The sequence below is a fragment of the Hipposideros armiger genome, unplaced genomic scaffold (genome assembly GCF_001890085.2).
Source record: "Hipposideros armiger isolate ML-2016 unplaced genomic scaffold, ASM189008v1 scaffold_7, whole genome shotgun sequence".
NCBI classification, from domain to species: Eukaryota; Metazoa; Chordata; class Mammalia; order Chiroptera; family Hipposideridae; genus Hipposideros; species Hipposideros armiger.
In genome coordinates, this window is record NW_017731357.1 from 5,728,938 (window position 1) to 5,747,591 (window position 18,654).

General features: G+C 35.7%; 1 protein-coding gene across 1 annotated transcript in view; it reads right to left on the reverse strand.

Annotated features, from left to right (window-relative positions):
- The window catches only part of USP9X (ubiquitin specific peptidase 9 X-linked), a 130,475-nt gene that overhangs the window by 82,658 nt on the left and 29,163 nt on the right, over positions 1-18,654 (reverse strand). The window contains exons 9-14 of the mRNA XM_019648934.1: positions 15,851-16,003; positions 14,752-14,856; positions 12,708-12,914; positions 11,141-11,277; positions 9,191-9,324; positions 303-394 (exon numbers count right to left, since the gene is read on the reverse strand). Coding sequence (XP_019504479.1) covers positions 303-394; positions 9,191-9,324; positions 11,141-11,277; positions 12,708-12,914; positions 14,752-14,856; positions 15,851-16,003 — 828 coding nt within the window. The remainder of the gene's footprint in view (positions 1-302; positions 395-9,190; positions 9,325-11,140; positions 11,278-12,707; positions 12,915-14,751; positions 14,857-15,850; positions 16,004-18,654) is intronic.

Sequence of the window (18,654 nt, forward strand, 5' to 3'; positions counted from 1 at the left end):
TGAAGAACAAAACGACAGCAACTTGTCTGTTCCCCTTCCCCCAATTCCCCAGCACTGTTCCCATGCCCCCAATTCCCCAATAAAAATCTTTAAAAAAAAATAAAAATAAAAAAATAAAATAAAATAAAATATTTAATAAATGAACACATTGGGAAATGTACTGTGACTTTCAGGTAATGATTTCCATTGGAAAAATGTGGCCCAGGAGAAAAGGCCACCTAAAAAGGATCTAAGCTATACAGCATATTATCATGGCATTCTTTATCTGTGCCTTAAAGAGGGCAACACTAATTGTTTAAAACAAACCTAAGGAAGTTAAGCCGTTCTTGGACTTCTTGAACATGACTGTATCTACTTCCCAGCCTCACAGTTTGTGGGTCATAGTCTTCATGGTCTGCAAGTTAAAAAAAAAATCATGCATTACATATTTGGATACACACATCACTGCCGACTTTAACCAAAGGAAATTAAGCCAGTTAAAAAGTCATTAATTTTTTATCATTAAAATAGGCAACCCAAATTTTTCTAATTATTGGTGATTTCTAGTCATCTATTTTTCCCACAAAAATTAATTTTCCTTTTACATAATCAAAAGAAAATGATGTTAAATGTGCCATAAAAATAATTCTTCATTACAACCCCGTCACCTAATCTTCATACACAATGAAGCAATTTCTGATTATAGCTTAAGAGTGATCTAAGTGGTCTGTGAACGTGAACTAACCACCAAGACAACATCTTTTCTTCAATTTCCTTCCTGTTACACTGAAAACTCTTGGAGGAAAAAAATATTGTTATAAAAAAGAAATTATATTACTAATGTCTACCTAGGAAGTTATCATAGTTATCACCATCGATGTATTATGAAAGTCTAGAATAGTCTCAGAAAATTCAAGAAAACTTACCCTTCTATCACAATTATGGGTAGGTGTTGGTCCCTAGGCCTACTAGCTTAAGTTGGAAATTCCGTTTAAAAAAATGAAACAAAGCAAGTAAACCCGTTGGTTTTACTTTCATTACAGCATACAACGGGTGAAAAAGTCTGTGTTTGCAATGAAAGACTATAGCAAAAAAAAAAAATCTTAGAAAGCACCTACTGTCCTAAAAATACTAAGGATAGGGTTTTTTTGAGGTTTGCTTGAATTTTTATTTTATTGGAAAAAGCTGTATGACTTGGAAATGGTCAAGTTGATTTGTGGCTTGGAACAGAAGAAAGCTAAAGCAAATGCTTTGACAAGTGCTGTATACCACACATGGGAATCACTGATGTTTCCAGGAAGTTCTGGCAAGTTATAGAGGAATAAAAATTGTGCAATTTCCCTTTAGCATTAAATATTGATAATTCCATACGAGATCCTGGACCTTATGGTACATGTGTGCACTTGTGTGAGAACCTTTGGAAATAGTAAAGGTAATCAAAGTCTCCAAAAATAGTGAGGTTTCTTCTCTGAACAAAATCTTGACATATTGTAATGATGAAACATTTACAATGTTTAGAAACATCTGCTTTTGATGCTTTGGTGAAGAGAACAAAGCCCAATGATATTCTGACTGCTTTCTACTTCCACATATTATTGTCATCTACTAAAAGTCCTAAACGCATATGGTCTACGTCCATGAAAGTCAATTTCCTCAGGGCTTAGGACTTAAAGCACAACTTCTCAAGAAGTTTTCTAAAGAAACTACTGGGTTGCCGGGAAAGTCATGACGCATTTTTGCATTGAAAAACATAGAAAAATATGCCATGACTGTCCCAGCGACCCAATAGATGGAATATCAAATTCTATTCCATTATGTAGAAAATTTTCAGAGCACTCGCCTTCAAGTATCTGAATAAATAATGGACTTCAGGGACTTTTTTTTTTTTAAACTAAGAGTTTATGCACAGCTTTGTTTACTTGGCAGTTTCCTTTTTAGGGGGAATTTTAATAATTCCAAACTTAAGACAAGTTTCAAAAATAAGAATTCCCTTATTACCTTTACCCATATTCACTAGTTGTGTTGTTTGCGTTTTGCTCCATTGGCTTCATTAGTCGCCACATATGTACATGTGTAATTTTTCTAAATCATTTGAGATTGAGTTGGAGACATTTCCCTTTACCCTTAAACACGTCAATAAATATTTCCAAACAAGAAGCGTATTCTCTTACCTAACCACAGCAGTTATTGAATTAAACACTAATATAATACTGTTATCTAATCCAATGTTTCTCAACAGCACACTATTGACATTTGGGGCTGGATAATTCTTTGAGCTGCCCTGTGCATTGTAGGATATCTAGCAGCATCTCAGGCCTCTACCCACACTATTTCAATAGTATCCTTGCCCAAATCTCCTCCCCAAGTTAAAGATAACCAAAAATATCTGCAGACAATTTTAATTTTCTTAATGTCCATTTATATTTTCTTTACTCCAAAGCCAAGATTAAATACACACTGCATTTAGTTTGCACATGCCTTTTTATTCTTCTTTAATCTGGAGAATTCATCGTCCTTCATGTTTCTTGACCTTTTAGAAAACTATGCTCCAATATTTTTGCAAATCGCTTAATTTGGGCGTTTCTTCGTTACTAGATTCAGGCTGGGCATTCTGGCAAATAACACAGAAGTGACCCCATGTTCTCAGTGTACTATTATCAGGAGGAACATCATGTCACTTTGTGGTCCGTATTCATGTTAACTGGTCATTTATTTGGTCAAGGTGGTTTTATCAGGGTTCTCCACTGTAAAGTTACTATTTCTCTCATCATAATTAATAAGTAATTTGTGGGAAGATACCTTGAGACTATGTAAATATCTCGCTTGTTTCTTCTCAAACTTTTACCCACCAGTTTTAGCATCACCGCCTTTTTTTATTTAGGTGCCAGCACTTTATCAAGACGTGGGACCCTGAACACAAATAACTTTGAAAACATTCAATAAAAGCCAAAAAATCATCAAGAAAAGTCAAGAAATAAGATCCTCCTATGTTAAATAGGAATGGAGAGGTCCCATACTTTACTACAGAAAAGCTTCCTGGCTGTGAAAACACAAAGATGGTTGCTGGTTTTCCTTATAACCATTCAGCTCCAAATACTGTGATTAGTTAACAGTCAACTTAAGAGGATGATCCATTTATGACTCACGCTACCTAGCTAGTAGATATCCATCCCACTGAACACAGGAGAAATTAGATGAGGCTAAATTAACTCAAGTGTCTATGGCTAGGGCTAACACAAACTGGATCTTGTCATTATAAACTGCAAGTTGTCTAGAGTCCATTTCAGAACTCATTGTGAGAGGAAGTTCACTTTTTAAAAAGCATCTGTAATTGAGATATAATTCAAAGACCAAAAAATCCACCATTTTAAACTGTGTTATTCAACGGTTTTTAGCACAAAGCTGTGGAACCATTATCACAATCTACATTTATAAGATTTTTCATCACTTCAAAAAGAAATCCTGCATAGTTACTCCCCATTTCCTCCCACCTTCAGCCTTTAGTCTATTTTAAACATTTCATATAAATGAAATCAGATAATATGTGGTCTTTTCGCCATTTAGCATATTGGTTTTCAGGGTCCATTCATGTTGTACCATTTTATACTGCTGAATAGTATTCCACTGTATGGATATACAACATATTATTTATCCATTCATCAAATGATGGACACATCTGGGTTGTTTCCACTTTTCTGGGTATCATGAACAATGCTGTTTTAAACATTCATGTTCAAGTTTTTGCATGTTTTTATTTTACTTGGGTATATAACTAGGAGTGAATCATATGGTAAATTGTTTACCATTTTGAGGAACTGCCAAACTGTTTATCAAGATGTCGGCACCACTTTAAAATCCCACAAGCAACATACGAAAGCTCCAATTTCTGCACATTCTTGCCAACACTTGCTGTTGTCTTAATTTTTGTCATCCTAGTAGGTGTAATGTAGTTTCTCACTGAGGTTTTGATTTGCATTTCCCTAATAACTAATGAAATTGATCATCTTTTTATGTGCCTATTGGCCATTTATCTTTGGAGAAATGTCAATACAGATCCTCTGCCCATTTCTAATTGGGTTGTCTTTTAATTGTTGAGTTATAAGAGTTCTTATATATTGATCATAATTGTAATGGTTTATTTCTGGACTGTCAATTGTATTCCACTGATGCATGTATCGATCCTTATGTCAGTACTGCACTATCTTGATTACTGTTATTTTGTAGAGAGTTTTGAAATCAGTAAGTATGAGTCAGCCAACTGTGATTTTTATCACCAAGATTGTTTTGGCTCTTAAGGTCACTTGCATTTCTATAATTTTTAGGATCAGCTTCTGTAAAAAGTAAAAAAAGGGGATTTTTATAGGGATTATGTTAAATCTATAGGTCAACTTGCAGAGTACTGCCACCTTAACAATATTAAGCCTTCCATTTCATGATAATGGGATGTCTTTCCATTTATTTAGCTCTTTCAATTCCTTCATCAATGTTATTCTGTACTTTTTGGTGTACAAGTTTTGTACTACTTTAGTTCAATTTATTCCTAAGTATTTGATTTTTTAAAAAGCTATCCTAAATGGAATTATTTTCTTATACACACTTGTACATTGAGGAATGTTTTCAACCTGCCCCAGGTTGTACTTTGATTTCTGAGTGGGTGCAGCCGAATACATATACACAACATCCCTGGACCCCAAGGGTTGACTGTGATCCGAGGAGGGCTTATCTTGGCTGTCTTTCTCTAGATCTGTTACAATTCTGGTTTCTTCTGTTTCACTTGTTGATAAGAGTATAAGGAGCTACAAGCACCCTCAAAATTGCTCTTCCCCAGTATTTCCACTGGTTTTGATAATGCCCTTAGGAATGGCATGCTCTGGTCCAAATAAAGTCAGTCCTTTCAAGGCAACCTGCCGAGTTCTTTGTCCTCACGGCTTATCTCTCCCTCTGAGAACCTCTGGACCACTGCACAGGAGCTACCGGCAGTACAGCAGGCGGCTTCTCCCAGAGTAATAAGACCCCTGGCTCGATAAGCGATGTTGCTGTGTGTGAGGAGGCGGCACGGACTCTGATTTTCTCAGTTTGTCCCTTCTGGCATGGAATGTCCCCCTTATGAACAAGCTGTGGTGGGGGGTCATCAGGGCTCCTGTATTCTCAGCCTGCCAGGCCTGGAATCAAGTTTCTGCCCTATGATGAGGCATTAAGAGGCATGAGGAACTCTCAGCCTTCTAAATGAATACCTAAAATAGAGCTTCTGTACTACAGGACAGGGGAAGATAAGAAATGCCAATAGCCTGCCCTTCCTGTGGTAGAACCATGGCTATAGACAGACTGGCAACTGTGGGAGAGGAAATCGGTTGTGGCTCAAATCCTACAGACTCTTCCTGTTCTTTCCGAAATATGGCAGATTTTCTTGAATAAATGTTTTCCCACTTGCTATATCCCCTTAGGACAATTCCCAGATCCTTTAAATGATTGTTTTAAAAATAATTTTTCCAGGCCGGCCGAGTGGCGCGTTGGTTAAGAGCTAGCTGGCCTGGGACGCCAGAGGGCTCCGGTTCAGATCCCACATGTGAGGGCCAGTGACACTGCCCTCTACAGCTAAGATGCTGAACAACAGCTCAACCTGGAGCGGGGCTGCCATGAGTCGCCGGTGACGGCGTAGGCTGCAACCCCTGCTGCAGTGGGTTGCCATGGGCTACCATGTGTAGCCAGCAGCCAGAGTGAGCGGCCAGCGGCTGCAGTGAGCGGCCGTCCAGAAGCCGGCAACTGATCTGCCTCACCTGGGAAGAGCGCAATGATGGTGCCAACTTGGGCCAGTGAAGCAACATCCTCCACAACTAGGCTGAAGAACAAAAGGACAGCAACTTGTCTGTTCCCCTTCCCCCAATTCCCCAATAAAATCTTAAAAAATAAAAACCAAAAAAAATATAACAATTTTCCCGTTAAATGGTTTTGATAAGAAAAAGGTCTACTCAGCATCTCATTGCCACCATTCAAGTTAAATCCCTCACTCCTTTGTTTTTTTAAATCAAAATTATGGTCTACATTTATTAGTTGGTATTTCCCTTTCTTTCAGTATAGACTGAAGGGTTTGTATTTTATTTAATGGGTTTAGTTTATTTTCATTATTTATCTTGACCCAGTTTGGCTAGTAAGAGCCAACTTCTATTTTTTTTGACATGCCAACATGATTCTTTGAGCACTTTCTTGCTTTGTGAAATGAGGTGTTCAAGGATTGTCGTGTCATTTCCCTGCACCAGCCCTAGAAATACCCATTACTCCAGAGAGCTGTAAACTGTTAATAAATGGATACTTGCTTAATATTTTTTTAAATCACAAAGAACCCACAGACTTAACAGTACTTCGTGGCTGATGTGTAGGAGTGAGCCAGGGCTACTGAGAAAATCTAGCCTAGGATCTACATCCTAACACAGAAAACAGTTGGTGAATAACATTCAGAGAAATCTTTTTACAGGAAAAAAATGTTTCTAAAAACTGCTAGTTTGGGATGTAAGAGACTGGGAAGAGGTAACTGAAAGTGGCAAGTCCTTAGAAAACAGAATGCAAAAATGTGACCTACCATGACGACAAGTCTTCCAATTCTACCGGAAACCAGGAAAAAATGGTAAATAAAACTTTCAATGAGTGTTCAAGTTAATACAAGAACTATCCTACCAATGAGGTAGAAGTTGAGTGAAAACTGAAAGGTGGTTTCATACTTTGTTGTATACACATGAAAAACTTTAAGAATGACTTGGTAAGAACCAGTGCTTCAAGGCACTAGTAGTGCGAACACATGAGTAAATATTGGGAGGGAAATATTGGAGAGTCAGTTTATTACTTTATCGAAATGATGTTAAAAGAGGAGGTGAGAATCAGCTGACCATACTACTGAAGAAACATTTTTTTCCCCAAAGCTGAAGATTCTAGTGGAGATGAAACATGGACAGGTCAAATACTAAATATTGGTGAAACAGTTATCAGAAATTGAGATAACAGTGAACTGTGGAAGCCTGATGTTATTCTGCTGAATAATGTCTCATACCTAATGGGATCCATGCAATACTTTTATTATACAGAGGAAAAAACTGTTAATTTACTTTAGAATTGCAAATTCAGAAATTGGTAGTTGATGTAACCACAGAAATGATTTAATACTACGAAAAGTTTAACAGGAGAATTTTACTAGCTTAAAAAAATTACTTTCCCCCCATATTTAAGTATCTGAAGACTTATCAGTATTAATCAAAAGAATACTGTAACAGAGGAGGAAAAGGTATCGAGGCTAGTCAGAGAGAAACCTCTCAAGAGCTTATTATGTATCAGACATCATTCTAGCATAAATAACTTGCCCAAGGTTGTATGTCTGGGTCACATTTCGAAGCTAGGCAATCTGACTGTGCAGATTCACATCTCTTACTTTGTGGAGATACAGACAATATAAGGAGGAGAAACTGAAGACTGAAAACATTCTTGTGACCATGAAATTCAGGTGAGGCAATGACTCATGGAATTTGACTAAAATAGGGCAGACAACTCTACTGAGGCCAAACTGCATATGCACCTTTTCCTGACCTCCCCAACAGCAGGGTTCTCAACCTCTGACAATGAAATTAAATGCAACACCATATGCAAATGAAATAAAAATTAGCACTGCAGCACATGATTTATATGGCTCCATTTGGGGGCAAGGACTGAATTGACATCTAGGAGGGCTTTATACCAACAAGGAGAGATCATAAGAATCAGGTATGTTAAACTGAGCCTATGTGCCTGAGTGTACTACATGCAAACCTACTGCGCCTCTCTCAGATTTTGATTGCATTTGGTACAGAACATAACTCACATGGGCGCATGCCTATGTTGCACAGATTGTTCTATCATGCTGCTTAGAAGGAATTTAGCACTGAAATGACAAAAGATCATTGCCTGCTGCCTATTAGCTGCCTGATGCTTCGATTTCTTATCTAGCTCCATAATCTATTGCTGAGGAGGAAACAAGAGTCAACAAAATCAGTAGGGGTATCTGAAGAGCTGCTTCATTTTTCAATTATGTTTATCTGAATTTCATATGGGAATGTATATAAGTGTTAAGGGAAAAAAAATCTCATGCTTTAGAAGTACCTTGGGATTTTATTCAACAATGCCAAGAGTCTACCTGCTCTTCAAATAATGAGTATTAAAAATATCCTCATTTTCAAAATATACTATTGGCTTCTGCAGACTCTACTATAACATTTTAAAAGAGTGGTATGTTCAGTAACCATTATGTTCAATTCTATCTCTGATACTGGTAACAAAGTTTTCTTTCTGTGGTTAAGGGGAACAAACTTGAGCCTACAGCTTTTTGGTTTTACTGGGGCGGGGGCTATGAATTTGGCAAAAAATAGGAATACGTACTAATAACAGATCTGTACTCTAGCAGACTCAGATTCAGATACAAATGTCAGAGGGCAAAAGAGCACTGAAACAGCTCCACATATAGCAGGCACTTAAAAACCAGCTGTTAAAACCACAGGACAAGGGCCGGCCGAGTGGCTCAGTTGGTTAAGAGCTCGCTCAAGAGTTGGAGCTCTGAGCAACAGCGCTTCGAGTCCAGCCCGAGCTGAGCTGCCAACAGGTGGCAGGATGGCTCAGCTAAAAAAAAAAAACACAAACAAACAAACAAACAAACAAAATAAACAACCCACAGGACACTTTTCATACTGAAAACCAATGTAAACATATGGCTTCTTGTAGCCTTGCATCTCAATATTCGTGAATTTTTAATTCATTAAAGTCTGAAGCACATATGAAACAAAGGTTTAGGATTATAAAAAACAAAACTAGAATATATATAATAGACGCAGACAGACAAAAAGTTTTCTTGAAAAGGTAACCATGCTGGTAGTAAGGAAACCAAGGTTGACAATGAGTCAAATACATACCTAAGAAGGTAATAACCAATTGTAGTACAGGAAGGCACAGCTCCCAGGCAGAGAATAAAAAGAAATCAATTTAACAAAGAAAATGGGGAAGGCAAGCACTTAGTAAAGAGCCTTGAAGTGCTGGCCTGGAGTCAGGGTGTGTAAAAGTTAAGAGTAAAGTGGATCATAAGCTCATAAAGGAACACAAAATACATTTGTTGTCATTTTTAAGGTAATTAATGCCCCCTTCCAAAAAACTGAGAAGTTGCTGTTATTTCCCATAGTTCATATTAACTTACAATACATACCTCTAGCATACAGTCTCATGCTTTCCATGTAAGTTGCAAGGTTTTCTGCTACCAAAGTAACTAGGGCATGATTGTGCTGAAGTTGATTGATTAAGTCATGGCGATAAAATACATGGGGACTTCGCTGAGTTTGACTGAAACGAGAAGAACTTAACAATATAATTAGGCAATTAAACTCTGTTGGAATCAAAAGACCTTATATAATCTAAATTCTTAGCTACTAATTTAAAAACTTAAAATGGTTTCCTTTATAATAGAATTACACCTTTGGCCATTTACTTTACTGACAATATCAAGCAATTTTTTAAAAAATGCCTGAAAAAATAAGATTTATTCCATGGTTATTTTACACAAAATATAGGCATGAATATTCTCCAATTTCACACCAATGTGCTTGAATGATTGATTTCTACTCCTGTACTAACTATGCTAGTACCAAATCAGTTGTTTAAATTTACGTGATTACCACCAGAATTATAAAAGACACACTCCTTGCCAAGATTAGCATCACAAAGATTGTGCTGCAATTATAATGGAGAATAAAAAAATATTTTCAGTAAAATTTTATTAGCCATTCAAGGTACATTCTGGGGACACTTGGTGTGTAGCCAAGGTTTCCCATAGGTATCACCAGAAAGACATCTAGTTCCTTTCCAACCTATTTCGCCATCTTCTTTGAAACCAACTCTCATAGCCATTACTATCCTCGTGCAGATGAAGCCACTGCACCTTGGGAGAGTATGTAAACTACTGTGTCTATCTGCAATAAATGAATGTACTACTGTACAGAGGGCCAAATGTAATAAAAATATGTCCTTCAAATAAATGTTACTGTTAATAAATTGATATACATCTAAATTTTCTCTACTGTTTATTCCTATAATAGCTTTTCTGATTTCATATTGTTTTTCTAGCACTGGGGAAAAAAATGAGACAAAGTTCAATTGTTAAAAAAAATGAGACAAAGTTCAATCGTTAAAACCAAAATATATGTGGCCTTTTATACTTCCGTGTTAGGCATAATCATAATAATCTAGAGCTGTAATGGACCTTGGCAATCATTTAATTTTATACATAAGAAAAACACATTTCTTTAGATCAGAGAATCTTTACCAAATGAATGACTGGTTAGACACAAGTGTCACAGACAGGAATCCTGACTCCACTGTGAATATCCTTTGCACTACACCTAGCTCTTTTTCTTTCCACATTCTTTTTCCTTTTCTGTTATCAGTTCGAACTCTTAAACCAAACAATACAAGGACAAATTATTACAGTAATCAGATTTAGCATGTAAGATAACATATTTAAAGACAGTTATTTAACAGAAATTTAGCTAAATCAGAAAAAATTTTTCTAAACTATATCTTGTCATCTTTCATCATTTAAACATACTTGCAGTCCAGTCTTTATAATTAATGTTAATTATTTAAAAACGATAGGTTTATTTTACTTTGAAAACGTCTATAGAACGTTACAGAGTTAATAAATTGTTAAATATTTCATAGTAAGCCAACTAAGGAAACAATAAGGTCTCTAAGAAATACACTATAATATGAAATAAAAGGTAGAAACTGGGAAAAGAAGGAAACAAAGAGGAAGGAAAAACTGAAATGAGGAATGAGATTACGAGGTACAACAACATATACCATGAAATTATCTGGCATACTTGCTGGAAATAAGAGGTAATTCTGAACCAAGAACCTGAAGGCAATATTATCATTTTGATTCTGATACATGTCACTTAACTGTTGCTTACTTCCTCATCAATAACATCGAGGAGGTGGATATGATAAAAGAATCTTTTGCTCCAAATTAACCCTTCTCTTAGCCTCCTGTCACCCCAGTCTAATTTTCTCATTTAAATTTGCTTTTACCAACTGAAAATGCTGCTTCTTTTCAATAAAATATATAAGTAATAATACTGAAATTTTCTGTTAAAAGCCTTACCTCAAATTTTGAGGTGCTTCACCAAACAAACTACAAATTTCTCTAATTTGTTTCAGTGCGGGAATGACCCATTTGTCATTTGTACGAAGTTCTTCTATAAAGCGATCTATCCACTGGATCTTCTGTGTGTCACGGTCCTTAAACAAACAATTTCAATGTTTTATATAGGTCAATACATGGGAGAAGTCCACCTTCAAATTACTTTGAGAATTACAAAACAGAGCTTCTCTTATAAGATTAGCATCACAAACACTATGCTGTAACTGCAGTAAAGAGTTTAATAACGGTAATTTTAAAAGCTGCTTTAAGCTTTTTTATTTCACATTTACTATCAGAACTCCAAAAAGCAAACCACTATTATAAAAGCTGAACATGACAGACTCAGATATGTCTACACAAAGGTATATAGTTACTAGGTATTACGCACACTGACACAAACGTTGATTTTAATTTTGCCAGGTGGGCATTTAGCTTTATTCAATGTTTTCAGAGATTCTGCCATGTAATAAAATTCAGCAATAATATGTAACCCTAATTGTTACACTTCTATTACAGTTAGCTTTTATTACAGTGAATAACACTGAAAATTTGTATTTTATGAAGAAATAATAGAATGGCAACTAAGTTAAAAAGAAATTCACCAAAAATCAAAATAAGGACATATCCACATATAGACAAGGAGAAAAAGGGATAGAAACAGATAAGAGGACAGTTAAAAATTAATGTTATAAAGTCAAAATTGTTTCATGTATGATATTTTACTTCTCAAACCTTATTTACTTTACTCCTTTCCCTAAGTCAACAGTAATCAGAAATGCAGGTTTGTGTACTTAATTTTAAGTTTGGATTATTTTATCTGTGTGTATATGTCTCCATTTAAAGAAATAATGTAAGCTCAAGGCTCTTATTACTATTTAATACACTTAATTAACTGTCACAGCAAGTAGTCAAATACTGAGTAGCATCTGAATCACATACACCTACTTGAGCTTATTTTCTTAGCTCCTTCCTAAATTTCACTTCATCAGTGTAGCAAATAGTTTTAACAAGTGAGAAATTAGTTATTCAGCAATGTTCATTGTACCATGAATTAAAAGATACACATACTACAAGTTAGAATGCAGGGAAGCTATTGTGTGATTTGCTCATAGGGAAGGCATTAAATGTTTTACCTTTGTGGGAATTTTATTATTTTTTCTTATCTTCCTTATAAGCAAAGAAAACCTAACTTCTCTTACCTATAAAGTTCCTACTAAGCTTTAATATTTTACATCTGATCTATCTGAAACTGATACTTCAGTACCACACATTTGACAATACTGCCACTGTATAATCGGTGTTGTTTATACTGCCTCCCTCCCAAGACTAAAATGCTTTTCAGGTGATACATAAAACTTTGACACAGACACCTAAGAAGAGGAGGCAAACTTACATGAAGAAAGTAAGTCAATTCTTGAAGATAGCTTCAAATATAAGGTTGGAATAACCTGAAACTATTCTGTATCTAAACGATCCTAATTGTGAAGGAGAAAGGTAACAAAAAGTGAGCAAAGCAGCATCCTCTTACCTGGGAGCAACTATAATCTAGTATTTTTATGTGGGCACTGAGAGCCAGGTCCATGATGTCTACAGGCACATCATCACTGTGGGCAAGATTCCACAGGAGGTTCAACACTTTGTGTGCCATCACACCATCTTTATCATCTTCTGCAAGACGACGTATCAGCTCAAGCAGCTTTTCACGTTGCTTTTTACTTGCATTTGTCCAACTGGCCTAGAAAAATAATTTAATGACATGAAAACAACACATATTTGTCACAGCTTAAACTGTCACCAGATTAACTGTATTCATCAGAAAAACAACATAGTGAGCACAGAATTATTCAAGTGATATCTGAGACATAAGCATAGGTGACCTAAACTCCAGGAAAAAAAGAAAATGTCTATTTACAGTTAAATACCTTAGATCAGGATTTCTCAACCTCAGTACCATTGACATTTTGAGCTGAAAAATTCTTTGTTGTGGGGGGCTATCTGTGCATTTTAGGATGTTTAGCAGCACCCCTGGCCTCTACTCACTAAAAGCCAGTAGCAACTCCTCTTCCTGCTGTGACACCAGAGACAGATTGCCAAATATCTCCGGGGGGTGCAGAATCAGCCCTGTTTAAAAACCACTGCCTTAATTCAGTCTTATTTGTGACTTTAAAATTATATTAAAAGATGGCAAAGAAACCTCATACACAAAAATTTTCATAATAAAAAAAGCCAATTACAGAGCAATGTGTATTACACATTTAAAAAAAATCTATAACAAAGTGTTATTAACAAAGAAAAATAATTTCTAACTTACATAGGAATGATACAATGCTACTTCAATTAACAAGAGTACTCATTTAATAACTCTAAAACGGGGTAAAAAATATCTAAAATGTTATTTAAGATCAAGTGTAGTATCTGTTCTTATCAGTTTAAAATGTCATTTTAAAAATGTTCAGTTTATACAATGGGGAGTAGGCTCTGCTGGTGGCATCTAATGAGTAGAGGCCAAGAATGTTGCTGAATAATATGAGAAAAGCTGTGTGTATCAAGTTGCTAATCAGTGTTCATTGGAAAATAAACCGAAATCCACCTAATGGCAAAGAGTAGAAGGTTGATTAAGTGAATTACAAAAAAGCCTTTCAATGGAATTATTACACTGACATTTACAATGTTGTGAAGTGTTTCATTATATGAATATTCTACAATTTATCCATTCTACACAGTTTTTTGCTATTGCAAATAATTCTACTACAAATGTTGAACGTGTATCCTGGTGCACACATGCATGAGTTTCTTCAGAGCATACATTCAAAAAATCAAACAGATGATTCATGAGAGACTTACAGTGTTCTAGAAAAACCAAACTACTTTCCCAACTGGTTGTAGCAACTACATTCCCACCAGCAGTCAATATAATTGTTATTTTTTAACAAGATACCTTTGTGATCAAATGTCAGCTGTTAAAAAAACACCCCTTTGTGTTCACTGCCATAAGGCCCTGAGTTCTTGATCCACAAATTCACCAATCATTTGGCTTTTTACAAACCCAATACTAGCAACTGGAGAGAGACCACTACACAGTATGACCTTTAAAAGTACATGATGGCAGATAAGATTGTAGGGACTCTTGGGCTATCTTATAAATGACATTTCCAGTAAGTCCATGAATTAATTTCCAATTTGGCTGTGTATGTCAATCCCAGAATGCCAAGGTATTGGTAATCCCTTGCTGTCAACTCGTATTTTTCATTACAACCTAACATCCTTCTCTAAAGTCCTACAGTTCAGTTGAACCTACAATTAAAATACCAACTTCTAGGGGAAAGGAATCCAAATTAACCTGAGGTTTTTTGTGGGTTTTTTTGGGTGGGTGGGGATTACTTATTTATGAGGGCTGTTATTATAAAAAGGAACATCAAGTTCTCATTGGGAAAACAATGGCTGATTCCTTCACACCAGAAATTGTTCAATGATTTCTAATGAAGCATTTATTGGTTAAAAGCAACATACAGATCTAATGAATTAATGCTATTAAAAATGAAATGGTACTACTTTACTATGTTAACTATTACCTTAAAACAATCGAAAAGATGATCAAGTTGTTCAGGAGAGAAATCCCATGCCAACTTTGCCAATAGGTCATGTACATTCTTCACAATGGCTTCATGCTTTCCCGCCTATTGAAAAACCAAAGAAAAGCAATCAAAATCTTAGCATACTAAAATTTGAACAGCAGATAAGTAGTGCATACTGCCTGCTGACAACTATTAATTAATAAAGTATTCCCCACTCCTTCATCTAACTGTGTAACACAAGAAAATTTGTAACATTTTAAATGCTTTATAACTGCCATCTTAAACCTGACAACTCAATTTTTTGATATACATAGTTAATGCATACTTTGGGAATTCATGTGACACTTCAGTATAGTTTATTGAATATAATGAGTCAATTTTAACACTGCACGTAGGAAAAAAAATAAGGCATGCCAGTGGTATTGTTTCAAAACTGGAACCTTAAGCCCTGAATGGCAAAACTGAATGTTTTCTTGATTTCTGTACACTCAAAAAACAAAAGTTTTGCAAATCTAGAATTCAATATTTCCCAAGTGATCCATGAGTACAAACTTGTCATTAAGATAATCAAAGGAATCATAGCGTTTCCAGCTCTGAAACCAGCAAGTTTGCTTATTCTTTGGATTATTATAGTTCTTTATAAATAATCTAGTGATTTAACCCTCCTGACATGTTTTTATTCTTTGTATTAAGTTTATGAGGAAACCAATTATAGATGTCTTATGCTTTCAATACATTCCTTATTATGTTACTGTTTTCACATTCCTTATTATAGTGCTCTTTGTTTCTAATTTAAAAACAACTACAAATTGCCACCTACAAATTACCAAAAACATGCAGTAGACGATGAAATACTTTCTTTTCAAAAATTTTTGACTATTTCGGAAAGATTCCTGACAGGATTTCTGTAAACAATAAGTATTTAAACATACTAAAAGTCAAATGATGTAAGCCTTCATCCCATTTCGTAACAACTACTATATTTCCTTAGTTTTTAGTACCTTTCTTTTTTTTCCCCACTCTCTATTTTTTTTTTCACACTCCCCCAGTATCCTTCTTTTAAAATCCATAAAAACCACCATTTCAAAATCCTTACCTGTGCCGCCCAGATATTATCAAGATCTTGTAAGGTCAGAGCTTTTTCTTTGATGACAAAACGAAGAATCTTCTCTAGCTTTTCTACATACTGTGGTTGATGAAGACTATCTCGCAAAACTATGGATAAAATGTTGTTCTGCTGAATCCATTCCTATTAAATATAATTTAAAAAGTTTTTTCAAAGCAGAACTAAAATACAGAAGCTTTTAAAAACATATAAAAAGTATTGTTCATTTTTAAACAGTAGTAGGAATTAAATACAAAATACACTAATGTAATACGCTTATATGCTGTTTTAATATAAACTTAAAAATCACAATTTCATGGAACTTAATTTTGTACATACAGAAATGCTTCCACATGAATTAGAAATAGTGAAATCATAAGAAAGACTGTACTCCAGCATTTACTCCGAAAAATATTATTTAAGTGCAGCAATCACCATGGTTCAGGTAGTGTGGGTATAGGACCCCTTTTAGGATCTTTGGATTCCTTATACCAGTTTTGATTTGGGTAAAAAGGCACCATTTTTACATTTTGCTTTCATTTATCAACAAATTACACTATTATTCCTTATCCTTTAGCTCTATCTTCCAAACAATCCCAACGAGGGATATATTATCCTATTACAGAAAAGTAAACAGGCTCGGAAGTGTTGGAACTGGAATATGAATCGGGGCTGCATGCTTCCATCTGTGTTTCTATAATACTTTGCTATGTTGCTTGACTGGTATTTATTTACTATCTATACTATACCAATAGGAGAAAACTCTAACTTGCGATCCAAAAGTTAATAGTCCACGTTGTATGACTTTACAGTATTCAACTTTATGAGAATGAAAAGTATTTAGCCCCAACTTGTGCTACAGGAGTATACTTCTCAGCTGGTAAAGGTCCATTTTTAATTCTAATCTGTTACAGGCAGATATTTTTTAAAAATTCCATTAAAATGTGGCAATATCAAATTGTTACAAGTTTCCAAACACTTAATGCCATTTTCTGTATTCATCTAGGGCTAGCAACAGTTCAAAGACCAGAGCCAGGCCTCGAGCCACACTCTGAGCAGCTCTATGCTCAACTTCCCACCAGGTGAACAAATCACATATGCAAAACCAGATGTCTACCACCTAAACCCCTAACACAGGGCCAATGTCCAGGCTTCCATCATGTACTTTTTATCATATTCTAATCATTGTCTCCCCTATTAAATTGAGGCGACCTTGAGAGCAAGGACAGTTCTTTTACAGATGTCTTGCCAGTACTGTCAGACAGTATACACTAAGGTTATTTAACCAATATTTTTAAAGAGGCATACTTCATTTTAAAACTACAATCTAACAAAAGCAAAAACAAACAAGCAAGACTACAAACTAAAAAGCTTCTGCACAACAAAGGAAACCATCAACAAAATTAAAAGGCAACCTACTGAATGGGAGAAAATAATTGCAAATCACATATCTCTTAAGGGGCTAATATCCAAAAATACAGAGGGTGCCAAAAAAATGTATACACATTTTAAGAAAATAAAAATTTTAAAATTGTAATCATATATATTGATAACAAAAGATGAATACAAGTCACGTTTGACTTCTGCAATTACAAAAGGTGCTCTAAGTGGTTACCATCAATGTCCAGACACTTCTTTATTTTTTAAAGATTTTATTGGGGAATTGGGGAAGGGAACAGCCAAGTTGTTGTCCTTCAATCCTAGTTGTGGAGGGTGCAGCTAGCTCAGGGCAGCTCAGCTCAAGGTGCCATGTTCAATATTAGTCGCGGGTGGGCATAACCCACCATCCCATGTGGGAGTCAAACTGGCAACATTGATAGGAGCACGTACTCTCACCAGCTGAGCCATCCTACCATCTGTTGGTAGCTCAGGCGCAGCTCAGCGGCCTGTGGGAATCGAACCGGCAACCCTGTTGCTCAGAGCTGGCATTCTTAAACAAGTGAGCCATTAGGTCAGCGCGCAGGCACTTCTGATTACAACAAACTACTGCTTTAGCAATGCTGACCAAAGTGTTTACTTCTATACATTTTTTTCTGGCACCCCCCGGTATATAAAGAATTCATACAAGTCAATAGCAAAAAAAATCCAAACAATTCAAATAAAAAATGGGCAGATCTGAATAGACATTTCCCAAAGACGACATACAGATGGCCAACAGATACATGAAAAGATGTTCAACATCATTGGTTTTAAGGGAAATGCAAATCAAAACCACAATGAGATACCACCGCATACCTGTTAGAATGGCTATTATCAAAAAGACAAGAAATAACAAGTGTTAGCGAAGATATGGAAAAGGGAACCCTTGTACAGTATTGGTGGGAATGTAAATTGGCATAACCACTATGGAACACAGTATGGAGGTTCCTCAAAAAATTAAAAATAGAACTACCATAACCAGTAATCTCACTACAGGGTATATTATTATCGAAAGGAAATGAAATCAATATCTCATAGAGACATCCTATGTTCACTGCAACATTATTTATAATAGTCAAGATATGGGACCAACCTAAGTGCCCATGAATGGACCAATAAAAAAACTGTGGTATATACACACACAACAGAATACTATCCAGCCATAAAAAAGAATGAAATCTTGCTATTCGCAACAACATGGATGGACCATGGGGGCATTATGTTAAGCAAAAGAAGCCAGACAAAGACAAAAAAAAAACCACTAAACAAAAAAAACCCTAAACAAGCAACCCCTACCCCCCGCAAAAAACAACGAAACTCATAGATACAGATTGGTGGTTCCAAGAAGCAGGGTGGTAAGAGAAATGGGTGAACGG